The 24,722-nt window shown below is 59.5% G+C and overlaps 2 protein-coding genes and 1 long non-coding RNA gene across 6 annotated transcripts; 2 read left to right on the top strand and 1 right to left on the bottom strand.

Annotated features, from left to right (window-relative positions):
- Positions 1–629: 629 nt before the first annotated feature.
- Positions 630–15,299, bottom strand: LOC141966968 (uncharacterized). 2 transcript variants are annotated; one of them, XR_012634637.1, is made up of 5 exons: positions 15,163–15,299; positions 14,551–14,725; positions 12,849–12,916; positions 2,162–2,270; positions 630–746 (listed from the first exon to the last, which is right to left on the bottom strand). It is a non-coding gene; the product is annotated as an uncharacterized LOC141966968 (long non-coding RNA). The 2 variants fall into 2 exon arrangements; XR_012634636.1 differs by lacking the exons at positions 630–746; positions 2,162–2,270 and adding exons at positions 8,677–9,074; positions 9,632–9,869.
- PDRG1 (p53 and DNA damage regulated 1) lies at positions 3,769–6,387 on the top strand. Its single transcript, XM_074920246.1, has 5 exons — positions 3,769–3,941; positions 4,041–4,116; positions 4,240–4,314; positions 5,133–5,213; positions 5,532–6,387. Exons 1-5 carry the CDS (start codon positions 3,858–3,860, stop codon positions 5,612–5,614), a joined length of 399 nt encoding a protein of 132 aa, XP_074776347.1. The 5' UTR covers positions 3,769–3,857; the 3' UTR covers positions 5,615–6,387.
- Positions 15,300–16,495: 1,196 nt separating the features above from the next.
- Positions 16,496–23,480, top strand: DUSP15 (dual specificity phosphatase 15). 3 transcript variants are annotated; one of them, XM_074920438.1, is made up of 7 exons: positions 16,496–16,873; positions 18,450–18,483; positions 20,578–20,660; positions 21,101–21,150; positions 21,709–21,783; positions 22,225–22,420; positions 22,576–23,480. In XM_074920438.1, the coding sequence occupies exons 1-7, from the start codon at positions 16,853–16,855 to the stop codon at positions 22,786–22,788; spliced, it is 672 nt and encodes a 223-aa protein (XP_074776539.1). In that variant the 5' UTR covers positions 16,496–16,852; the 3' UTR covers positions 22,789–23,480. The 3 variants fall into 3 exon arrangements, with proteins under 3 accessions (XP_074776539.1, XP_074776541.1, XP_074776540.1); XM_074920440.1 differs by having other exon boundaries at positions 16,497–16,873; positions 22,270–22,420; XM_074920439.1 differs by having other exon boundaries at positions 16,501–16,873; positions 22,249–22,420.
- The last annotated feature ends 1,242 nt before the right edge of the window (positions 23,481–24,722 follow it).

Genomic DNA, 24,722 nt, shown 5'->3' with positions numbered 1-24,722 from the left:
CCGCGTGTCTGGGGCCTGGCCCACGGCGAGCAGGTGGCAGCGAGGGCGAGTGGGCTTCACCCCGGGAAAGGCGGCCAACTCCCACACTCTGCTTGCGGAGCAGCAAGGGGGATCGGCACAAACCCGGGGTGCGTCTGGGCTCCTGGTGCACAAAACCGGGGGAGCAGGCGGCGGGGGAGGCGTCAGAGGGAGCAGAGTCAGGCCCGTGGCCGGGCTCTCCCGGCGCTGCACCTATTAGCATGGGTAACGCAACTTAAAGACCAAACCTTGAGCTGCTCCTGACAGATCCCCTCAGCAAACGCCTGTCTGGGGGAGAGGATGCTCCCAGCATCCCAGAGCCTGAAGAAAGGAGCTTCTGGGCAGGGCCAGGGCCCCTTTGGAGGATGAGCTCCGCTGGCCTGAGCCCCCCCCAATGCCTGGCCACCCCCAGCCCCGTTTGGGCTCTGTCCCTGGGCAATGGAGCAGAGCCAGTGGTGGGCACAGCAGCAGGGAGAGGGGACCCGGAGACCAGGGAGAGACGGACCCACCTTCCTTCACAGATCACGAAACGCCCCCTCCGAAAGTGGAGTTAAACATCCACAGCCTGAGAACGCAGGGACGGTTGTTTAAAGTCTGATTTATCTTAACAACAGGCCCCAGTCGCCACGGGAAAAAATGAGAGAAAAAAAAAACCATAAACATCCCCGAAGTCTTCCCGTGCAGCTGTCAGCAGGCAGGGAGGGTTTCTAGCTGCATACATAAAAGTGCTGCAGGGAAGAAAAAGGAATATGCTGAAACCAAACCCTGCTCTTTCCACAGTAAAATACACAGCAAAGCAACACAGCCCCCGGCAGCGGGCAGGCACCCGGTCCCTCTGCCCAGTTCCCAGGGGGCACATAAACATCCAGCTGGTCCAGACGGAGCTCTGGTCCCCGGGCTGGGGCCAGCAAAAGGCACCAGCTCCAGGAGGAGACATCTGGGATGATTCGTGTCTGGCTCGGAGCTTGGCTGGGGAGGGGCCCGCAGAGCGCAGAGCCGGCCGCTCGCTGCCCTGCGAGTGGTTTCCCGGTGCCCGTGGCTCTGCAATTCCCTCCTCCCTGCCAGGACACCGGCAGCCTGTCCCCATCCCCATCCCTGTCCCATCCCTCCTCGCCTCGCTGGGCGGCTGGAGGTGGTGGGAGAGGGTTTCCAGCCTGCGGAAGGGGACGGTCGCTGCCCAGCCAGGCCAGCACCGCCCTCAGCTCCGCGCTCTGCAGCCAACCCTCAGCCTCGAGGGGCCGTATCCAGCGTGTGCAGCAGGACAGACAGACGGGGCTTTCACTGCCCACAGAGCTTTTTTCCAATGCTCTGAAAAACGTCTCCCCCCAGGGATGTAAGTGTAGCTCCAGCGCACAGCACGAGAGCCGGGCGCTCTTCTCTTCTGATCCCATCAAAGCAACAAGGAGCAGATGCTGCCTCTGTGCCCGGCAGAAACCTGAGGCCAGTCCCTCTGCTGAGTGGCTGCTGCCGTGTGAGGCTGCAGGAGAAACGCAGCCCCACGTCCCCCCCCTGCATCCCACACCCACCCTGTGCCCTGCAGCCGCCCCCGGCGCCCGCGTCCTGCCGGGACTCCGTGGGAGCCAACCCGCAGACGCTGGGTGGGAAGCAGCTGGTCCCTGATCCACTCTGTAGATCTCCAGCCAGCCGCCCCCACTGAAAAAAGAGCATTTTCCAGTGTTGGCACCCAGCCCCAATCCCGCTGCCTCTTTTGGTTGATGTCAGGAAAAAATCCAACCTGAGTGTGAATCACTCCCAGCCCGGCCAGGCGTGCTCGCCTCCGCCACTCCCCTGGAAGCCGCCTCCGTTCAGCACCCGCTGCCGCAGACGGAGGGGATCTGCCCCGTTAAGTGTAACAAATGGCTTTACGGGATTAGGGCCCGTAATCTCCCAGGCTGGGTAATCTCCTTTAAGGGATTACTTGCCCACGGAGGCGTGGTGACCACCGGCCAGCCGCCGCCTCGCTCCCTCCACGCCCGTCCCGGGCAGCGCCGAGGTGCGGCAGGGCTGGGGCTCAGGCAGAGCTTCCCGGGCATTCCGAGGGCGCAGAAGCCCGGGAAGTCTCACCGGGGAGGAGCAGCGCTGCCGCGGGGCTCTGCCCTGAGCCCCGACACGGGACACAACACCCCACATTGTCCCCTGTTACCTGCCAGCACCGGGCGGGCTCCCCGGGCCCCCTCCTCCCGCGGCGAGGTTCTGCCAGTCCGTGCCATCAGCGCTGGGTCCCCATTTCTCCACCTCCTCTTGGTCACGGCCTGGACAGGGTGGAAAAAAAGGGGATAAAAGCCATTTTGAGGGGTGGCAGTTCCCCCTTCCCGTAGGCAGAGTCATGCGGAGCAGAAGAGCAACGCGATGCCCTGGCAGAGCCTTGTGGCTGCTCTGGGTGACCCCGGGGGGCACCGGGGCTGGCTGGGGGCGAGCGGAGCTGCCGGGGCCGTGGCCAGCTCCCGTCCCCGGGGCCAGCAGGTCCTGCCGGGCTCCGGAGGAGCCACCCAGCTGCACCAAGGTGGACTCCTGGCCCCACGCTCCCTGTTGCTGTCACAGCCCGGACCAGGAGCCTGGGAAGTCGTGAAGGTTCTGTGATCCCCTCGGGTTAAATTAACGTGAAACGACACCAAACGACTGGTTGAAATGGTTTTACTTGCGGTAGAAACAACTTAAAGTTGGAAAAGGGTCATCATAAGCAATGTGGTTTCTTATAAATCTATAAGAAAGAAAGGAAGGAAGAAAGAAAGGAGAGAGAGTCAATGAAATCCGGTCACCACCCAAGGATCCAGCGTTGTCTCAGGTCCGGTGATCTGTGGAAACAGCAAAGTTTTCTGTCACTTTTTAAATTCATTTTACCGGCTGATTTGCAGGGCAGACGGGGAGAGGCCGGTGCTCCACAGACTCGTTTCCCTGAGAGACGAGGAGAAGGTGTTGGGGGGGTTCTGCACAGGCGGTGAGGAGGAGTGGGGTGCAGCAGCCCCCGCCAGTCGTGTCGGTGGTCGCCGTCTCCCCCCGGTGCCTTTGCTCCCCGCCGGTGCCCGCAGGTTTTTGCCGATTTCCTGCTTCTTGAGCCGGTTTCGGGGGCAGGATGTCCCCTCCGCGCAGGCCTCGGCACCTCTTCGGCCTCCCACCGCGGAGCCGGGAATCAGCGGTCCCTGCGCTCCATGAGGGTTTCGCTCAGCCCGCTTCGAGGCTCCGGGGTGGCCGCGTCCCCCCCAGAGCAGACGCACAGGCCACGGCTCGTCCCCGAGCCTTTCCGTGTCCACGAGTGTCTGAGGCATCAATTCCTCCCGCGACTCACCCCCGCGGGGGGCGAAAGGCCACACGACGCCCCGGAGAGCCCCCTGCCCGCCTCCGGCACCGGGCGCGGGCTGCGGGGAGGGCCGTGACGAGGCATAAATAATTCACACGCGTGGGGACGGCGGGGAGGGGTGGGGGGGTGGCTGCCAGCCCCGAGGGCTGAGCTGGGGGTGGCACGGAGCCGGTGCCGGGGTCCCCGCTCCCCGCGCTGCCGCCGCTGCGGGCGGGCGCCTCCCCCGCCGCCTGCGGGACCGCCCGCGCGTGCGGGGTGTTTTGGGGTTTGTTGTAGTTTTTTATTTATTTATTTATTTATTCCGACAGGCGGCCCGCGGTGACCAGCCCCGCTAAAGCCGCGTCGCAGCGCGGGGGGGGGAGCGCGGCCCCCGACCCCCCCCGCGTGGGGCGGCCGCCAGGGGGCGCTGCGGCGCGGCCGCTCCCCGCCGCGGAACCCGCCCGCGCGGGCGCGGTGGCGACCCGGCCCCGATGGCGGAGGGACCCGGAGCGGAGCCCCGCCGGAGCGGATCCCCGCCGGCCCGGCCCGCAGCGGAGCCGCCATGGCGCGGGACCCGGCCTTCGTGCTGCGCTACCTGGCCGAGGTGGAGGAGCTGGCCGAGGACGTGCTGGCGGCGCGGCAGCAGGTGCGGCCCGGCCCGCGGCCCCCCCTCCGCCTCCGGTAGCGCCACCCCGCCCTCTCCCCGGTAGCCCCCCGCTGCCTCTCTCTCTCTCCTCCGCTGCAGATCGTGGACCTGGACGTGAAGCGGAACCGGAACCGCGAGGCCCTGCGGGCGCTGCAGAAGGAGCCGGACCCTGACGGTGAGGCCTGAGCTCAGCGGGGCCGCCTCAGCCCCGGGCCGGTGCCCCGGAGCCCCGCGGCGCGGGTCCGGGGAGAGAAGCTTCTCGGTAAAATCCTTTTCCTTTGTCTCCCGTCCCCGCCAGGCAAGGCCATGGTCTGCTTCGGGGACATGTTCATCGAGCTCCCGCACGCGCGGACCAGGGAGATGCTGCGGCAGGGTAAGCCCAGGGCCCTGCGCTGGGCGTTTGCTGCTCCGCTTGTTCTAAACTTGTAAATAGAACAAGAACAGGGTCAGTCGCTGATCTAAGAGCGGTGTGATCAAAGGAAGGAACCAGGGAGGGAGTTATTCCAACTTTGTCTAAACAAATCTGCTAAAACGACGGATCCGAGGGGATCATCCTGCCCCGAGAGGTGCCGAGATGGAGGCTGCCCCAGAAGAAAACCGGCAGGAACTGGGGAAAAGCTGGAGGCGGTGTGGAGGGGAGGCTGCGACCACCGACCCGTTTTTAAGGCCAAGAAAACGTGCCCTCCCCGCCCCGGCCTTGAGTTTGCGCAGAAGAATTAAAAGACGCTGTAATTAAGTCGAGCTGATTTGTTAACCAGCGAGGGATGAAGCGCGAAACCAACCCCCGGGCACTGCAGTAAATGCGTGTTTGTGTGCTCTGAGGTGTATAAATACACTGAAGTTCTTTTTGGGGGTGCTGGCTGGGTGGGGTTACCACCAGCACCCCGCTCTGTGCGGGTGTGGGATAAATAAATCCCTCGGGGTGGGTGTTGGTGTGTCACACACCAGGTAACGACCCCCCTCGAGGGACAACACCTGGGCTTCCAAACGCCCCAAACCTCCCGAGAGCGGTCGCAGGGCCCCGGGAGGCGCGTTCAGGCACGGAGCAGTGCGGGGCTCAGCCCCGTGGGCAGGGTGGGACCCCGGGGCAGAGCCTGGGGCTGGGTTTCCCCATCCCTGAGCATCCTGCGGCGGGTTCTGCCTGTGCCCCAGGGCCCACAGTCCTCCTCACTCCTGTCCTGCTTGTCTCAGACCAGGAACATCTGGATGAGGAGATAAACAACCTCCGGAAGGAGCTGCGCGTGAAGGTCAACCGCCTCTTCGAAGCTCAAGGTAAAGTCTCCTGTTCTGGAACCGTCCTGATCTCTGGGAGCAGACGTCGCGTGTCGGGAGGGTCCAGAAACTCCTGAGCTCTGCGTGTTCCTGCAGCCGCCTTCCCACAGACTTGGCAATTCCTTCCCTGCTCCAGGGAATCACACGGCTCCTGGTGCGGAGCTGTCACCCACCAACACGCTGAACAGGCTCCCACATCGCACCGGGGTGACCCCACGTCAGCTTCCCTGCCCTCCCCACAGCCCCTCTAGAGTTTAACGTGGACTGCTTCACTTATTTTGTAGCAAAATCCTGATTTTTTTACTTATATTATCGCAGGTAAAGCTGAGCTGAAAGGATTTAACCTGAACCCCATGACCTCGGAGGAAATGAAGCTCATCAACCGCATCCTGGAGGGCTGAGGTGGCCGTGCCATTGTCACGGCACGCGTTCGGGCTGTCACCCGTGGAGCTCGTGCTGCAATAACTGCGGCCTTCGGGGGTTGTGGGAGGACATTGGCCTGCCCGGAGCCGCCCTGGCCGAGGTCCCTGGGAAGCATTTGGCTCCTCAGCTACGCCGCTGCCATTTCCTTGGATCACGAACCCTTCCCTGCTCCTTGCTGCAGCCCAGAGGGCTGGGACATGGCTGGGGTGGAAGTGGGATTATTAAAATCAAAGCAGCAAGGCATTCCTAACTCCGTGTGGACGTTCCTTGTTGGGTTTTTACACGAGTGCTTCTGGAGTTTGGCTTCAGAGCTGGTTCATTGTCACGTCGAGAACAGGAGTAGGAGGCGTTGGGAATCCACGGCGTGCCCGAAGCACAGAAGAGCAGTTGTGAGCGCCCGTGGTATTAAAACAAAGCCAAGCTCTACATCTGAGGCACGTCAGGAATCTCTTTAGAGATGTGTAGGGAGGGACAGGAGGAGGCAGCATCCTTTTAGTCTCGCTGGGAAAAGATGTTCTGCTGTTAAGTTGGAAGGCAAGAGACCACAGGAATGGGGCTTTCAAAACAAGATGAAGGGCTGAAATACACGTATATTTAAAAAAGCAGCCTGAAGAGGGCTGAGCAGGAATAGTCACCGAGCCTCTCTTGTAGTAAAAGGACAATTGATTTAACCAGTAGTAGTTCCCTCAAAGGTTTTAAAGTGTACTGTCTTTCACACCACCTCCTTTAGTCTGAACTTGTTACCCCAGCACAACTTGGTTAAGACCTTAAAATTTTTTAAAATTAATTGTAATTAATAATGTTTTTTTCCTGTGTACAGGAAAGCGGGTCCTGCCAAGCCCTTTCTTTTTTGAACTTCTGCAGAGAGATTTCTGGATTGAATTTTAAAATTTTAAAGGTGGTGGTTGTCCTCGTTTCTGTGGCTCTCGGGGTAGCTCACCCGTCCTGTCAAACCTCGCAGGCCTGACGCAGAGCTGGGCCCGATCCCTCGCTCTCTTCCCTTCTGCACAGCCCAGCAGATCGTTAAACCCAGCACCTGCGTTTTCCTGGCCCCCTGACCACCTCCCGGCCTAACAGGGCCAAGGTGCCTCCTCCGAGCAGCCCAGCACTGCCCCATCTGGTTCCACACACACTTCAAACTATGCAGAGTTCCAAAAACGCCCTGTTTCAGACTCCTTAAAACTGAGATGGCTTTTTAGATTTAAAGAAACCACAACCACCATTGCTTGATCTAAGTTTTAAAATTCTGTAGCTAACCCCACGTACCCTAAACGTACAACTGCAAGAAGCGAGGCTGTCCACTTCAGGCTTAAGTTTCAGCTACACAAATAACATGGACTTACTACCTGAACTGTCTTGCCTGCAGTTTTTCCAGAAAACTGCATCTCCCCTGGAAGCGAGCGGCAGCATCGGTGCCAACCCCCCCGCCAGAGCTCTTACACAACCCCTGCAGTACAGCCACTCGCCGGCTCCGTACCGTGATGGTGAGGTTATTTTTACAGTATCATGGCAACAGGTTTTCTGCTCTGACACGTTTCCATAGTAGTAGCAGGAGGAGGATCAGGTGCCTGCCCTTCCCTAAAAGCTTTGTTTTGCCCCTTTGTTTTCTTACATAGTACAGAACGGAGCGCTGGCAGGGCAGAGGGACAGCCCAGAAGCTACCACCCCCTGTGCCCCCTGTCACCATCACACAATTATCTCATCACTGCAGCTTCCAGGCTGGGCAACCTTCTGAAGAAGGAAGGCCAGCGTCTTGTGCTGGTCACCAGTGTCCAGAGAGAAGTGGGAACAGCTGCTGCCCGCTATGAGGAAGAGAGAGTGAACTTCATCCATGGTGACCTCTCCCATCCCAAGCCTGGGATCAGCATTACACTTGCTGCTGTGCAGAAAGGTTCCCGAAAAGCTGCTTCAGTTTATTCCTCTCGTTGTAGCAGCCTGCACTGAAGATGTTCACAGAGGAGTTACACATCCCCTTCCTCCTCCTTCCTGTAGAGAGAAGGTAATTCCCACTTTCAGGTGAAACTGCACTTGCATTTTGTTAGAAACTACAGCCAGAGACAGCTGCAGGCACACCGAGCTGCAAACTGCAAAATAAAGTTACGATACACGTCGGCCTCGGGGAACTACGACTTCAGAATCCGAGAGCTACTTCCCAACAGTAACGTACACAACCAGCTTCAGGGAAGTGCCCAGCAAACGGTCACCACAGCGACTGCAGAGCTGGTCTTGCAGCAAAACTGGCCTATGAAGAACTCTGCTGTGACTTAACGCTTGGAAAGGGGGACTACGAACAAAACTGCTCCCACTGCATTGACCAGACCAAGCCTGGTGGCTTCCATCCGCTTCTGGAAAGCATTTGCTCCTTTTATTCTCTTCATCCCGTACGAGCTCACAGGCCCGATCTTGCTCTCTTGTTCTGGAGTGAAAGGCGTGTGCTCTCCCCTTGCTGACGTGCAGGTGGCTCGGGGAGGCGAGCAGGGCACCCTGCCAGCCTGGATGAGGACGCACCCACAAGTGTGTTCTCCCCGACGTTCTCGCTCACCAGAGTGCCCGGGTGTCCCCTCCGCCGACGGGCCCGTCACTCCGTATCAGCTCAGAGCCTCCAACGTGCCTCCTTCCCCGTCAGCCTACAACATCAAACACACGTCCTGGAGTACCCGAGCGATGACAGTTATCTGCCTGCGCACAGGAATAAACTCCCAGACAATCAGAAGCAAAGCTGGACAGCTGAAAGCAGTGGACATCTTCCTACCATTAGTACCTGAGGTTAGCACAGGCGTAAAGTCGGTCACAAAACGCCACAGGATGAGCTGCTGGGGACAGAGCCCCAGGCACAATGCAGAAAGGCCTCTCAGGGAGAGCTCGGGTGCAAGTCCCAGCTCTGACACGGACTCCGTTCCCTTTGCAGCCCTGTGCTGCTTGGCATTCCCGCTCTGGAGTGGCAGTGTGCTTGCTTACTTTGCTCTGTTTCTGGAAATTCATCATTTAACCGCTGTAAGGGTTAGAATACCATGATCAGTTGCCAGGAAAGACACGGAACCAGAGCATCCATTCCAGACATTTTAATAAAACCCCCTAGAAGGTAATAAACATCTTTTCCCTGCCTGCTCTCCCTGTCCACAGTGTGAAATATGTCTTTGAGAAGATGACACTTGAGTTCACGCTCTTCCTGGCTACTGGCAGTGCAGGAAGGTGAAGCATCCATAATACCTCCAGAAGCCAGCTGAGGAGATCCGATGACAGTAAATTAGGGAGAAACAGGCAGTTTTGCCAACGGTTCGTCTAAGAGAAAGGCCTCTCCACAAAATCATTACCCTGCTAGCAGGCAGGAGTAAGTGTGAAGCAATAGGAAATCCAACCCTAAATCTCTTTCCCATGCGCCGAGCCAAAGAACATTCTGAGCTTATTGCAAAGTTTCTATTCCTGTTCTCGATGGTACTAACGAAAAAAAAAAAAAAATCCCTTTAGCTTCCAGAAAGACATACAAGTGAAAACCAAAGTCTAGCCGAAGCCGTAAATGCCGAGGAGAATTCACAGAACGAGCATTAACCCCTTTTCAGTGGCGGAATGTGGGTGTCTCCCGGGAACAGCTTCCGAGCACAGCGGCGTTCAAAGAGCTCCGAGAGCCCCCGAGCACCCTGACGACCGCGAGGACTTTCACTCCGACTCATCCATTTCCCGAGCAGCTGAAGTAACTCCAGCTCTTTAGGTGCGGGCTGCCTAAGCAGGATTTTAGTTTGAGGCAATGAACAGAGTAGATTGTGCAAATTAGAGCTACCCAGGCTCGCAGCTGAGCTGCGTTTATTCGCTCACTAGAAATAAAGCTGTCCCCGGTGGCACCGCGTGAAATACGGGATGAAGCTGGCAGGACACGGGGCTGCGGCAGGTACGCCAGCCACCACGTCTCGTTAGAGGGAAGAGTTGAAATAAATTAGGGAAGACATTTCGTAGGAGAGACTGTCAACATAAATCATACCTAAGGGAAATTTCCTTACCTATGGTACCGCTGGCACTTTACATGATTAAGGCTGAAAGAATAATAATCCTATTTGCTTGTCATTTCTGAAGTACTATTTGCCGTTTCTGTTTTTCTCAGCTCCTGTAATGACAAGCCAGTTGCGCTCTCGGGTTCCTGCTGTTGCAATACTTGGGTTGCGTATGGAGCAGATAAAATTCTGAGAATTTCAGCTGAACTTTAATGGTACATATTTCTCACTTAGCCAGTGAGAAAACCTGTATTTAAAAAAAAAAAACACCTCTAGGGTCAAATCACATTTTAAAAGGGTTTTTTGTTGCTGTTTTGTTTTAAATACCCTCGACTCCTGTGGAGTCCTTTTCCCCACAATTAGCAGAGCCCTTCCAGCTGGGGTCTGCCTTTTAGCCACGAGTTGTGCTTAGTGCTGGCAGCCCAGTGGCACTGGCTGGAGGTTTATCAGTGCTGATGGGGCACTGCTGTAAGGTATACAGGCAGAAGAGATGATAGGAACCCTCCATCTCTGGCAAGTGCTGTGATACTTGTGACATGCTGATACTTGAGGGGAACATATTCCAGAAGTAGCCAAATTGGCAGGGTTTCACAACGCAGGGCTAGAGATCCTGCAGGCAAAGTTGCAGAGTGCTGCACCCAGCTAATAAACCCTGAGACTCGGAGCAGAAGCAGCTGTAGCCTTCCAGATGGCAGCTCCCTTCATGTAAAACCCTTCAAGCCTCTCTACACCTCGCAGTTCCAGGCTGGCTCCCTCTCAGCCAGCCTGCAAGCACCTACCTACAGGATGCAGAAGCATCACGAGAGACCCCAATCCCGGGGAGAGCAGCTGGCCTGATGCTATAACCCCCTGTATGTTTGTTAACACGCCAGGATGTCAGAGCTGTGGAGCCCAAAGCAGCGTGTGCTGCTGCTCATCACCTCCTGAACGCTCCGGAGGCTGCGGATGAAAGCGTCTGTATCCGCAAAGAGAACTTCCACCGACCCTGCCCAGCGGCTCAGTCACCCCCCCGCGCCCAAACACAATTACATGGAGCTGTTCCCAACAGATGACCACACCGATACCCACGTCATTTTTTTCAGTCATCACCCTACAGTCTCCACAGCCCAGCAAGAATTCTTCGTGAAAAGCCAGAGCCCAGAATGCAGCGGCCACCTGCCCCACAACGCAGCTGAACTCTCAGGCTCGACAACTGTATGGCTACGGGGAAAAAACAGTCCCCAGGTCCCCATCGGAAGCTCCCCAACAGCAATCAACATCTTCCCTTCTATCAGGGTACTGCAAAGACCCTCCTTTCCCTCCAGACAAGGGAGATTTATAGAAGGGAGCAGCCCATAAAATGGGAAGTTCAGCACCATCCTCCATTACTCTCAAACATTGACACTCATCTCAGATTCATGAGGAATCTGACATCCCATTTGTTTTTATTTTTTTTCCCCTCCCTCTCTTTCTCTCAGCTGCCACCTCTCGAGAGAGGAAGCTTAACAGTGACAGTTGTGTGCAGCAACATCAACCTTGCTGTACCACTGAAGTCTTAGAAGCGCAGGGCTAAGCTCTAAGATGTCTCCGTCTCAGAGGAGCGCTAACCAGAAAGTTGTCAGGTTTAAAGTCAAAAAGATCAGCCTTATAGATGCGCAGACAGCTGCAAAGCAGCATTAAAGCAGAACACCTGCCCAGGCTCTCTCCTAAAGCTGTTCTCAATGAAATCACGTTTATGGGTGTCGGGGGACACAGCAGCACGTGGCGTGGCTGCGGGCGGGGGGGGCGGCAGCCTGCCTGCACCTGCCAGATGCCCCAACGGCAGGCAGCAGGGGAACTGCCTGCAGGCAGCACATACCTCCCACTTCCCGGCACTGTCAGGACATCTGGAATGAAGTAGAGTAAGGATCAGACAGACAAATCGAGAACTCTCGCTCTGAACAGTCCTCTTCTGCCCCAGTGCCCATTAATTATCTTCCCTGTCTGTAATCAGAGGCTTCAGCCACCTGAGCTTAACTCCAGCACCACACGATGGTATCTTACTAAACACGGCAGGAAAAAACAAAGATCAGAAGTAATCGAGAGGGCTATCTAGAAACTGAGAGTGCCAGCCCCGAGCTAGAACTGCAGCTCACGGCTGGCACGAAGCTCGTCGTGTCACCACGTCTGCAAACCTCAGCACGCCCCGACCCGAGGCACGTGCTGTACCCCGCTCTGGGAGGGCTGTTGATCACGCAGAGCAAGCACGAACTCTGCTGAACTTTGATGGAGAGAAGTGATGGATTTTCCCATCTCCACAGCCATCAAACTGAGCTGGGATTGCTTTCATTTGATTAACCCATCATCCCAAAAGGTATCAAACTCAATACAGTAGCAAGCGTGACGGAGGAAATCAGATCGTTCTCTCCCATGAACCACCCTGTCCTTACGCTCTGTGAAGCTGAGGAAGGCAGGCAGCCAAAGCTCAACCACGAACAATAAAACCAGGACTGACATTTCAGCTTCAGTCCTAGCTGATTTGTCAAACTGACATTTCCAGTGACCTGGTGACCCCCGTTTTCCAGTGACAGAAGACTGGGGAGAGGCCGGGTGCGAGCGGCAGCGACAGGCCAGCCGGACCCTCGGGTGTTTGCGGGAGTCAGAAGTGACAAGGTTCGTCTGATGCGTCTGACCCCAAGCAGCAGAACGGCAGAGCCCTTTTCTTACCCTTCCTTACGGCACACGCAGGCAGGGAACAGTGATCATCTCTGCTATTCAGAGTAAATCACGTATTAGGAAAGTGAGCAAATCCACCTCTGCATAACCAGGCCTTCAGCGGGATGTACTGGGAGGAGAGGAAAGGAGCAACCGGGCGTTAAGGCAGGGAAATGCTCCTCGGGTGTAATAACAGGGGCTTGCACTTACATATACTCTCAAGTCAGCTTTCAACCAAAAAACACAGAAAAATGTATCATATACCCCAGGTGCTGATACTGCTGCCTAGTGTTGGACGTACCTAAGGTCAGAAGTTTACACATAAATATGCACACAAAGCGTGGGAAGTCAGATCCCAGATAAAGTATCCGACCATTTGGGAAAAGCCACGGTGAGAAAGTTTTGCTGTTGCCCTGGGGAATGGTGAGGGGGTATTGCACGAGACAGGCACAGGAGAACAGAACAAGTCACCGGCAGGAGGAGGGGATGAAATAAGAGCAAGAAACCAAAAATGCTTGTTGGGTGTTCCCTGAGGAGACAGAGTCGTTCTCACCTTCTTCAATCAACGATATTCTTCAGTTTTCAGAAGAGGAAAATTCCTTCACCTCGTGATCTGCCAACCTACAGATGGAAGAGCGGAGTTACAGGCTTTAACATTTGCACTTCCCGTGGTTGCCCAGAATTTCAGTGCGGAAGCCCTGCATAACCCAGTTCATCTGTTTGTACGCAACCAGTTATTTAAGGTTAAGGGGGGGGAAGGGGACCCAACAACAGCTCTCTAGTGCAAAACGCTCAGATTTGTGTTAGGAGGATTCCTGGAGGAAAGGGCAGAGCAGGCAGCCAGCCTACAGGGAAGTTCCACAGGAATAAACAAACTCTGTCGCATGCTTGCAGAAATATAAGTAACACAACATATGCTGTCGGGAATTTTGTTGTCGCATTTTAAATTTGTGTATGTTACGGAAGAACTTAATTAAACCAGAAAGTCATGAGAGATGTCAGAGAACTATGGCAAGCAAGAGCAGAAAAATCCTGAAGACAGCCCAGGCTGCGTGATATATTGAAAGTGGGCGACGCGTGGCCCAGATGAGCCACCCGAGGAGCTCCCCAGGGAGGTCCTGCAGCCCCAGGGCACCGGGCGCCTCCTGACCGACCACCTCCTCGTGTGGGAGTCAGCAACCTGAGACATCACAACACGGAGCACAGACTGACAGAAGGAGTAACATGGAGTTTATTTTTACTTGTCTGTGAGTTCTGGGGTCAGCCACAAACTATTTCATTTAAGTTGTTGGTATAATTTCAGTAATCACAGGCTTTTCATATACCCTTGTTTACTGTGCTCTGGTTATTTACCATGTTAATTGAGGTTGTGGGCATAAAAGCAGCTTAATAGAAGGCTTTTTGTTGCCAATTAACACGTTCCCATTTGTGGAGTTAGATAATCACTAGCTGCTATCCTCCTGGCTGTAATTCACGTTAGTTTGCATAATTACCTCCCATGCACTTCTCACAAGTGTGCCCTCACCCGTGGGCCGGGCTCGCAGGGTGGGGCGAATCCTCCCGCCCCAGTCTCCCTGCGACTGCTCGCTCCCGGGTCTCACAGATGGGTGTATTTTTAATTATGCACCACAACACGATACTCATGATGTTAAACGGCTTGAATCATCTGGCAGAAGCGAGGTGTTTCTCAGCGCCACATTGTATTGTTTTAGTTTCTAAAGGAAACACAATTTTTCCTTGTTGGTTGGCTGGGCTCACACCAGCTGACATCTAACATAGTCGGATTTCCCTAAAACCAAGCGGATGTTTTCCCAGCTCCTTCTTCAGGGGCTGCCCTAGAACGCTGCTTCACCAGGAGCCCAATTAGACAGCTGCCCTGCACCCACCTTCTGGCACACCTGCAGCCAAACTGAAAGATTTCAGAGCATGAACTCGGCCATAACCCCATAGCGAGCCCCCTGGGAGCACAGTCTGTTCCTCCACACAAGAGCTCTGCGCTTTATACCTTCACCACTGAGTTAACTTTGGCTCTATAAAGAAACCGAGCTTTCTCTCGACTGATGAAATAAATTGTTACACAAGAAGTGTTTTGGTAGTATGTGTTGACCAGGAAACTGGCCAGGAGCACTCCTGCTCCAGCCACCTTGCTCTGCCCAGTGCTTCCTGTGGATTTCCTGCATATTTTCCTCTCCCTCCGCAGAACGAAGACATCCATTCATCTCTGTCTTACTCTCCCGGGGAGACCACAAATTTACCGGTTTCATAATCCAAGCAGTGCCAGAATTCTTGCAAAATTCTTCCACAAACAAATGGCACTCTGAAGGTCTCTGGAATAAAGGCACATGTTGTGGCCTCAAACCTTCCTGCTTCTCTTTCTAACTGCTTCCGAAAACTCTTCAGATTCCTCACTAGGCAGTCCTTCTGACTCAGCTGGGTAGAAAGAGAAATATAAGGCTCAGCACAACAAATGCTCCCACAGCCTGACTCACTTTAATTGCTCTTGAGAAGTTTCTGGGGATCAACTGCACCACATACTCCCAGAAAAAAAACAAAAAAAAACAAAACACAGAAACCATTGAAAATTGTTTTTTCTTTGTGGAGCAGGCTTGATTTCGATTTTTTTCTATCTCTGCACGAACACGGGAAGCTAGCACAGAGCAAACCCATGTTCCAATCCATGTTCCACCATTCCTGCTGTAGCCAGCGCCCCCCGCTCCAGGCCAGGCAGCGGTGCCCACACCAGCCCCGCGTCCCAAACCACCCTGGGCTGGCGAGCGCGAGGGCTCAGAGCGGGGTCACGGCCCGCTCAGCCGCCGCGCTGCAGCCGAAGCAAAACCCCGGAGAGAACAAGGCAGCAAGAGTTTTACCTGTCGCAGCTAAACCTGCCCACGGATACAAAGGAGACCCCGAAACGCAGCCGCCTCTGGAGGCCCTGCGGCCGCGCACCCCCCCCGGTGGGGACACAGCGCACGGCCCGGGTGCAAGAGGCTGCAGCTGCGCTGGGGCACGCCTGGGGTTTAGCAGGGTGCCCGGGGGGGCCTGGGCCTGGGCCTGGGCCTGCGCCTGGGCCTGCGCGCCCGTCGCCATGGCAACCACGCCGCCGCGCAGCAGGGGGCGCTCTCGGCACCGGAACCCCGACACTGCCGCCCCCCGGTGTGCCCGTGACCCCCGCTGAGCCCCCTCGGCCTGACCCCCCCGGCCTCAGGCTGCTCACCTCACCCCCCCCGCCTGCGGCCGCACCGTGCCCGGGTCCCCTCAGCTCCCCCAGTCCCCTCGGTCCCACCCTGTGGGCTCCAACCCCCCCTCCATGTCCCCCCATCCCCTCTCATCCCACCCTGCACCCCCGGCTTCCCCACCCTGTGTCCCCACGCTGCACCCCCGGGTCCCCCACCCCATGCGGGGCTGCATCGTGTCACCCCACAGAGCGCAGGGTGGGGGCTGCCCCCCTGACCCCCGGCTCTGTCTCCGCCACCGTCCCACTGCCCAGCGGGGACCAGTGGGCCCAGCAGCGGCCCAGTACAGGGCGCAGGGTGGCAATGGGGGACAGTGAACTGGTCTAAAAACTTCTAAAATCCATCCCAGGACGTTGCTCTGGAGGGGGGAGCAGGGGGGGTGGGTGACAGGCAGCGGGGGAGCCCTCACCCCCCAGCCCCCCCTGCTCAGTGACGGGACCCGCCGGCACTGCCCTGCGCAGCCCCCGGGGGACCCCCACAGACCGGGGGTGTGCGGGGCTGGGGGCTCACACGCCCTGCGGCATGTGCAGGCAGGGGTGGGCAAGGGTGCAGGCAGCAGTGGGCCGGGTGCAGGCAGGGGTAGGCAAGGTGCAGGCAGGGATGAGCAGGGTGCAGGCAGCAGTGGGCAGGGTGCAGGCAGCGGTGGGCAGGGTGCAGGCAGGGGTAGGCAGGGTGCAGGCAGGGATGAGCAGGGTGCAGGCAGGGTGCAGGCAGGGGTAGGCAGGGTGCAGGCAGGGATGAGCAGGGTGCAGGCAGCAGTGGGCAGGGTGCAGGCAGGGTGCAGGCAGGGGTAGGCAGGGTGCAGGCAGCGGTGGGCAGGGTGCAGGCAGCGGTGGGCAGGGTGCAGGCAGGGCTGGACATGGCACCGGGCGCTTGGCCGCGGGGCCGCCCAGCCCTTCCTTGGCGGAGCGGGACAAAGGTTTTGTTCTTCTCCCAACACTGCAGCCTTGTGCGGCGGCGACAGGCAGCAGCCGGCGCGGCCCCCGCGCCCCCGCGCCGCGGCGCAGGGGGAGTTTCTCCTCCTTTGTCTGCTCCTGCCGAGGGCGGCAGCCGGTGCCGCGGCAGCGCCCGAGCAGCCAGGGCAGGGCCCCGGCAGGACCCGCGGAGGACGGTGGCCAAGGTCTCCCCCGCCCCGGCACAGCCGCCACCGGCCCGGCCCCGCCGCGGGCAGCGATCGCGGGGGGAGCCCGGCTCTTGATGACAGGAACCCAACCGGCGAGCGCCCGGAGCGGGGACGGCGGCTGCGCCCGGGGACGGGGCGGACGGCGGCATCTGGGACGAGGACACCCGCGCCCCGTCCCCCCCGCGGCACTCGCTGCCGGCCATGGGGAACGGCATGAGCCAGGTAACGGGGGGCACCGGGGCGGCCGCCCCGCAGGGCCGGCCGGGCCAGGGCGGCTTGTCCCCGGCGCCGGCGGTGGGACACACTTGCCTGGCGGCTCGCTCTGCCGTGCCAAGCGGCCTTTCACCCGCCGGCCCCGGATCCGGCCCCGGGCTCGGCTGTCGGGCAGCTTCTTCACCGGCCCGTGGGGCAAAGTCGGAGGAGAAACAGGCAGGGACGCTCCCCACAGCAGCCCGGGGGTGTGGAGGGCAGGGGTGAGCCCCTCCGAGGGAGGGGGAACCTCTCCCAACGCCTTTAAGCTCAAGGACCCGCTCCCGAGCGCAGGCCGGGAGCCCCCCAGCCCCCCCCGCTCGGCAGGGCCGGGCTGCGCGGGGGGCTCCGCAGCACCGGGCGGAGGGGACGGGCACTGATTTATGGTCGTTTGAGCCGTCACAGCCGAAAGGATCCCTCTTCCTGCAAAAATGTCCGGGTCCTAAAGCCTTAACCACCCCACACCCCCCATAACTGCCCAGTATGTGGGGAAGTGCCCGGCGCCCCGTTTTCTCCAGTCAGAACGGGGTCACAAGGGTGCTGGGGACGGGAACGTGCCGTTATCCCTGGCTCGGCGTCCTGCCCTTGGGAGCTGCCCTTGCTAACTGGCGCTCTCCTGCCCGCTCCTCTCAGTGCCGCAGCTGCAAGTTAAAGGTGCCCTGTCGATAGAAAATGGATCTAAAATCTTAGGAATCATAAAAAAAAAAAAATATCCCTTTTTAGGCTGTTCAACCAAGGGAAATGTTTCCAAACGTGGGCAGTGAGACAAGCGAGAGCCCAGCTGTGCTGGTGGAAGTCGCCTCCTCCTGCCCAGGTCCTGGGCATCAAACAGCACAGCAGGGAGAAGCTGAAGGGAAATGGGTCGGACACGGGGGTGAACAGCCCTGGGAGCCTCGCTGTCCCGGCTGGGAGAGAGGAAAAACATAAAATAGCTCTGGGTAAGAAGGGATGCAAGGTATCCTGCTTCCACACCCACGGTGCAATTAACAGAGGCACTGCCAAGTAATTATCTTTTCATCACGAGAAGTGGAATTTCACAAGGAAAATAAGATGAAGACACGGTGTTCGGAGCGATCTGTTAGCAAGCAGCTCCCTGCGGTGCAGAGCGTGGGGCTGGGAGGGGGACACTGCACCCCCCCAGGCTTCTCTGTGCCTGTGGCTGCCCCGTCCCCCGGGACACCAGGACTTCGGCAGGTCACGGGTGTAGTCCAAGGCTGGACGGAGGCGGACGCAGCTTGCTGAGCTCAGATAATAAGCCTTGACAAAGAAGTGATTGATAATAAGCAAGAGGAGCGATAAAAAAGCCGTGGCCGGCTCCCAGCGCGGGGCGGTTGCGCAGGTTGGGGTGTCAGGGCTACGTCACACGCTGAATGCCAGGGCAGCGGCACCCCGGGAGCGCGGGGCTCGCCCTGGGGCTGGCGACGGCCACGTTCAGGGGGGGAACTTCGGCCTTTCCAGCCCAGGTCGCTGCTTTTCACGGGGGTTCCCGGCGCGGCGGGTCCCACGGCACAAGTTCACTGCTCACGCCCCCATTTCTTGTGTCCCGCAGATCCTCCCCGGCCTCTACCTCGGGAACTTCATCGGTAAGCGGAGCCCCGCCGCAGACGCCCGCCAGTTGGGGGCTGGGGCTTGCTGGAGCCTGGGCCCCCCCGCCTGCAAACGCTGCCCGACGCCCTGCCAGCTCCTCTCTGCCACACGGGCAGCAGCAGGAGTGGAGGCACCAGGGGGAAACACAGAGCAGCAACCCTCTGCCTTGGCGTTGGCTTCCGTGTGTAACGGCCGCCCTGAGCTCTCGGGACACACAGCGGGAAGGGGTTGAGGGGGGCCGTGGCCTCACCAGGAAGGGTCCCAGCAGCACCCAGTGAGATGCAGCACTGGCATGACCCCCCAGGCTGGGACTGGAAAGCCCTCGCAGCTGTCCCGCTCGCCCTGGGAGGGGATGGGAGCACGTGGGGTGGCACAGGACAAGCCAGGCTTTGCTTTCAAACTCCCCCACCCCGGCCCCGAGTCCTGTGGGAGTTCACCCGCTGCACTGGGCTGTGCCATGTGCTCGAGCTGGCACAGATCCTGTGCTGGGAGCAGAGGAGCTGGTGGTGCCTCAACAGTGCGAGGGAGCAGGACTGGAGCCGCTCGGGATGATGCCCCCCAGTTTCACAGCTGTAGGAGACGCAGGAGGGGGCTGCCCACCCTCAGGAGGGAGTTTCTCCCAGAGGCAGAGTCACCCCTTCTCACACCAGTTCACTATTTTAAGGGGTTTTCATTGTCAGGGGACAATTCGTGACCAAGTACTGTCATCTGCCCTGACAAACCAGCATTTCACAGTGCTCCTGCCTCCCTCATGGCTCTTTTTGCAGTTTGATTCCTGCTGTAAGTGCCGGGAAGGTTTAAAACCACTGGTGCTGAGAAAATGTCACTGGAGCCTGAGCAGCAGCCCTGGCTGGGGCAGCCCTGTGCTTCCTGCACCCCAAGGAGCACTTGGGGGGGCTGTGGCTGGGGAGCAGAGGGACAAGGGCACCCGGCTCCCAGGCTCAGCGTGGGGCTTCCTGCAAGTAACCACGGATGCGGGGGCTTGGCCCGATGCCCCCCGAGCATCGCTCTACCCAGCGTCCAGGGTGATGGCAGAGATTTCAGGCCTGCTACACTAAGCTCTGACAGCTCACAGAGACATTTTCTCCAAGCAAAAGCTTTTCCAGCCTTGACGCCGGCGTCACTAATTGCTCTGCCTGCCCGAGGCGGGCGGGAAGGTGGCGGGTGCTGTGCGAGTCCCCACGAGGGTCCCCACCTCCCTCCCCCCACGGCCCGGCTCCCCGGGGAGCATCTCTCTCGAGACTCCTATTAACATTCACATCATGCCGTTAGCACACTGCGGTCTGGATTCCCGAGCCAAGGTTTTACACCACGTGAAAGTTTAGAAACCCTAAAGCGGCGCAATGGGAGAATGTTACTCCTCCTCTCTGGCAGCTCGTGCAGCATCCGCTGGTCGAGGCGTGAAAGGGAGACGGCTCCGAAGCCGCTCAGGCAGCGAGGCGAGGCTGCAGCCTAAGAACCGCTGTGCTGGACCAGCCACCGCCACCACAGCCAGGGATGCTGAGGCACCGGTGGGAAGCAGGTCGTTGGCCCAGAAAGCCGAGGATGCCCCATTTCTGTGCACGCGGCTGCAGAGAGGACACGCGGAGCGCGGCGAGTCGCTGCTCAGGCGTTTGCTGCAGATCCCTCAGGTGCTGAGGAGCTCGGGCAGAGGGAGCCAAACTCAGGGCTGACCGGAATCGGTGCAGCTCCACATCTGTAGTTCACAAGATGAAGCAGATCCCTCAGGCTGCAGCTACAGGGGAGGTGCGGGCAGAGCGGGCGTCTCCTCCCTGAACTGGGACAAGTACAGGCAGGCGGGGAGCTGCCTGCTTGAGAGGAGGGAGGTTTTTCCATGCAGAGGTGAATGCTCACCCCAGCACAAGCAAGGTCAAGTGCCTTTGGAGGGAGGAGGTCTCTGGTTTGGTATCACGGGGTTTGCGTCCCAGATTTCCAGGCTGCGTTTGTGTCCTTGCCCGTGTCTGCGCCGCTGCACGTCGGGGTGTGATGCAGCCGGTGCTGCGGAGCACGGCTTTGTCTGCAGGGCACGGCGCTTGTGGGAAGAGAAGGGGAGAAATGAATACACACTAACATCTAGTTTTATCCTTTAGATGCCAAAGACCTGGAGCAGCTAAGCCGGAACAAGATCACCCACATCATTTCCATCCATGAATCTCCCCAGCCCTTGCTGCAGGTAGTGTCCCGTGCCCGATGCCACCGCGAAGGTCTCTGCAGCTCCTTCTGTGCTGCAGCATCTTCCTTCCCTCTCGGAGCATCCCACGGCGCGTGCACCTCTCTCCTCTCCGCGGTCAGTGGTCCCAGAGGAGCTGGGCAGCCCCCCCCCGGCATGGGAAACTGCTTGTCTTGTGACTATAACCTGGCCTTGAATGCTAACAGGAAAATAATTCCCAGCTCTCCAGCCTTATCTTGTTTCCCACCCCCTCCCGCGAGCAGCCTGTGTCCCCCCCCCCAGGAGAGGGCAGTCCCGGCCCCAAGCAGGGGGATGCTGTGTCGGGGAGCGCAGCCCCGCAGGCAGCACCGGGCCGAGGAGCAAAGGCGCTGCCAGAGCGGCCGCACACACGCGTGACCCCCCCCCAGCGCCCGAGTTAATCCTCTTCATTTTGTGCCTTCCAGGACATCACCTACCTCCGCATCCCCCTGCCTGACACCCCCGAGGCCAACATGTGAGTATCCCGGGGAGGCCGGGGACGGCTCAGGGCACGCGGGAGGGCTGGACTCGGGGGTGAGGGCTCAGGGCACCCCAAATCCTCGAGGTGCTGCCTCCAGCTCCTCAAGCGCAGTGACCCACAGGCTGGATGCCCCGGTGCTGGGGACCCTGCGAGCACCCCAGCTCAGTAAGCGCTGGGGAGCGGGTCCTGGTCCTGGGGCGAGGCGAGGGGGATCCCCTCTGCAGCACGGATGGAGAGGGGCAGTGAGCATCCCCCCAGGAGCCGCCTGGAGCCGGGAGAGCAGGTAAAGGATGGGGAGCCGGCAGCAGCCGGGCTCCCGCGGCCCCAGGGCACCAAGTCCCTGGCACGGCATGAGCTGGCCCATGCACCTTCCCTTGAGAAACAAGAGCACTGAGCTGCTCAGGTCTCAGCCACTGTGGGCAGTGCCTGTAAAGCAACAGGCGGTTTCTGTTAGTACTTCATCCTCAGACACGCAGGGCTGCTCTGCCTGCAGCCTCAAAATCCTCCTCCGCCCCTGAACTCCTTGTTCTGTCTGTCTGTTTTTCCTGCTAGCAAGAGGCACTTCAAGGAATGCATCAGTTTTATCCACCAGTGTCGCCTGCACGGAGGGAACTGCCTCGTCCACTGGTAACTCTGCTTTCTCTGTTCCTGACGCCACGTCCCCCCAGCGCAGGAGAGGAGAAAAGATCCAGCCCCCCAGTTTGGCTGCAGACCCCTGATCAAAGCCAGCCTGTGCCAGAGGACACGTGGATCCACCCCGGATCCATCCTCGGCTGCAGCTTGTGACTCAAAGCCAGCAGGACCCAGGCAGCCCTGGAGATGGGGCAGCTTTTTGCTGCAGCCGAGCGAGCGGGAAGAGCGGGGTTTGGGGCAGGCAGCCAGGCAGCGGCCGCGGCTCGCGCTTCCCCGGGGAGGAGCGGGTATTTATAGGCCCTGATGGAGAGAGGGGCCTTGGAAGGGCTCAGGCCTCCCAGAGAGCAAGTTCTCGGAGAAGAGGAACCGAAATAGCTGAAGCACAGGGGTGGAGGAAGGGGTGAGCGTGGGGTCAGGGTGCACGGCCGGCACCAGCCCTTCGGCCTTTTCCCTTGCCAGCCTCGCCGGCATCTCCCGCAGCACCACCGTGGTCGTTGCCTACGTGATGGCCGTCACGGAGCTGAGCTGCCAGGAGGTGCTGGAGGCCGTCCGAACCGTCCGGCCCGTCGCCAACCCCAACCCCGGCTTCAAGCAGCAGCTGGCTGAGTTCGGCGGCGGCGCAGCCCGCAAGGTGGGACCAAGCTCTGCCACCGGCTCTGCTCCGCGGCCGAGCCTGCCCACGGCTCTCGGAGCAAGGGCCACGTTGCTTCCCCATCCGCCTTGCTGGTGGGCTTGGGCTTGCCCTTGTAAACGGGCCCCTTAGCTGGGTGCTGCCTCCTTCCCCAGGTCCGCAGGCAGCTGAAGCAGAGGTACGGGACGTCCCCCTTCAACGATGAGGAAGAAATAAAGGCCCTGCTGCCAGCGGGGAGAGGAGGATCGTCCAGGACGGAGGGAACGCTGCAAGGACTGGTCCCAAGAGCCAGAGACATCAGGAGCACGACTCCCTTCCTGCTGCGGGTGAAGAGGACATTCTCCTGCATCCCGGCTTGTCTGAAGTGACCCAGGCAAGGGAGAGCCGCGGGAATCACCCAGCAGCCTGGGAGAGATGAAGGAGCCGCAGCGCAGCGGGCCGGGGCAGTGCCGCTCGGGGGAGCCATGCCCAGCCCAGCTCCTTCTTCTCTTCTGGGGCATGAGCGTGCCACCCTGTCCTGGCTGTCGGGGAGGGAGCTGTGGGCACCGCCGGGCTCCGCAGCCCTCACTGGGCTCAGCTTTGTCCCATCAGCGTAGTGGGGACGCCCGGTGAAAGGCGCAGGTCCCTGCCCCAGGTCACCGCGGGCTCCTGCTTGGGGCAGAGCGACAGAGGGGTCCCTCCTGCCGCGGGGCAGCACCCAGGCGATGCCGGCAGCAGCTTTAGCACTTGGGCACCCACTGTGTTGGCCCCGAGCAGTTTTCCCACCAGCAGCACAAGCTCCCAGAGCCGCAGCAGCTGCGGAGCGGGGACACAGGGGTGCGTTGGCAGGTAACGGCACCGCGCCAGCTCCCGGGCAAGGGCCCAGCTCCAGCCCCGCAAGCACAAGCCCTGAGCCAGCACCGTAGCTTTAGGAGCCCATCGCACCCCGTTCCCACCCATCCCAGGGCACAATCTTTGAAAGGTGGGAACTAAGCGTTTAACCTGGCCTGACCTCACTAAAGCAGAGCCTTAAGCCATTTTGCTTAAAGACTTTCTACGTCCCCCCATAATAAACTCCGACTCTCTTTGGTCTGACTCCCCGCGATGGCCGGACGGGAAGGGGGGTGCTGCAGAGGAGGGCCCCTGCGGGGGGAGGCCTGGAGGCTGCTGCTGGCCACTCTGTGGCCCAGAGAGGAGGGGGTGGGGACACCGCCACACCTGGGCAGGGGACAGCCCTGTGGGAAGGTCACAAGAGAGGCCAGAAACCCACGTGCCGTGGTGGGGCTCTGGGGGGCCAGGCTGTGCCCCGGGAGAGGTCAGAGACTCACCTGGAGCCTGTTTCACTGCAGCCTCTCCACTCACTGGGGCCTACTGGGGGCCTGGCACTAGCTGAGCCTCACAAGCCCCAGCTACCCCCCAGACCTGCCCTATTTACACCTTTCCCTGGGGCAGAGTCCCAGGTGGGGAAGATGCTGGGAATGCTCAGCTGGGCCATCAGCACCTCCCCTGCTGGGAGCCAGGGCGTGTTTCTGGGGTCCCCCTCATCCCTGGTGTCCCCCAGGAGCCTGCAGGGCCAGGTGGCTGCAGGGTCTCCAGCTTTGTGTGTGATGGGGGGCCAGGCATCGGGTCTCAGGGTGAAGGAACTTCCCGGGAAGCAGGGACTGCCTCTGCGCTGGCTGCTTCCAGGGGACATCAGTACGGCACAAGGCATGTCCATCAGGAATTAATAATTATGATTATTCACCCCTGCGTGGCGGCTGTGGCTGAAGGTGAGCAGCCAGCTGGGTGTCCTGAGGGCCCCTTGGTGCCTGCGCAGGGTCCCGTGGGTCCTGCAAGAGGGGCTGGTTGCTGGGACAGCTTTAAACCCACCACCCCGCGCTGGTGTGCCCTGCCATGCTCCACCTTCTGGCACCCTAAATTCGAATCCCTGAATTTAGGTGGGTGCTGCAGCTCCCGGGAGCCCGGGGGTTCCTATGTAAGCAGCCCCGTGGCAGGACCTGCACACCCACCCCTGTTTCACCTCTGCAGAGCTTCAGGGCCGTGGTCCCTCCCTGCTGCCAGCTCCTGCCTGCTGGAGCTGCCTTGGGGTGACCCAGGCTGGGACCCCGACTCCCACCTTGCTGGGTAGACGCTGAGCCCACGGTGTAACCAGGGGAGCATCATCCTCTGTCACTCCTGCACCCTCCACCCTGGGGTCCCCCTCTCCTCCCAGCTCCTACCAGGCTGCTCCCCGCTCCCTCGCCTCTCCAGCACCCTTTGGCCCCCCAGCACCCAGCAGGGTGCTGTCCCCACGTCCCAGGACCACGCACCCTGGACGTGCACG

Source organism: Athene noctua, chromosome 16 (assembly GCF_965140245.1).
Source record: "Athene noctua chromosome 16, bAthNoc1.hap1.1, whole genome shotgun sequence".
Taxonomy (NCBI): Eukaryota; Metazoa; Chordata; class Aves; order Strigiformes; family Strigidae; genus Athene; species Athene noctua.
Note: the sequence above shows the minus strand (reverse complement) of the source record. Positions and strands in the feature narration are given on the sequence as shown.

Bases quoted from the DNA above. Each gene is read 5' to 3' on its own strand.
- PDRG1 (XM_074920246.1), top strand. From the start codon at position 3,858: ATGGCGCGGGACCCGGCCTTCGTGCTGCGCTACCTGGCCGAGGTGGAG. The intron at 3,942-4,040 runs GTGCGGCCCGGC...CCTCCGCTGCAG, and splicing joins TGCTGGCGGCGCGGCAGCAG to ATCGTGGACCTGGACGTGAA. The intron at 4,315-5,132 runs GTAAGCCCAGGG...TGCTTGTCTCAG, and splicing joins CAGGGAGATGCTGCGGCAGG to ACCAGGAACATCTGGATGAG.
- DUSP15 (XM_074920438.1), top strand. From the start codon at position 16,853: ATGGGGAACGGCATGAGCCAG. The intron at 16,874-18,449 runs GTAACGGGGGGC...TGTGTCCCGCAG, and splicing joins TGGGGAACGGCATGAGCCAG to ATCCTCCCCGGCCTCTACCT. The intron at 21,151-21,708 runs GTGAGTATCCCG...TTTTCCTGCTAG, and splicing joins GACACCCCCGAGGCCAACAT to CAAGAGGCACTTCAAGGAAT.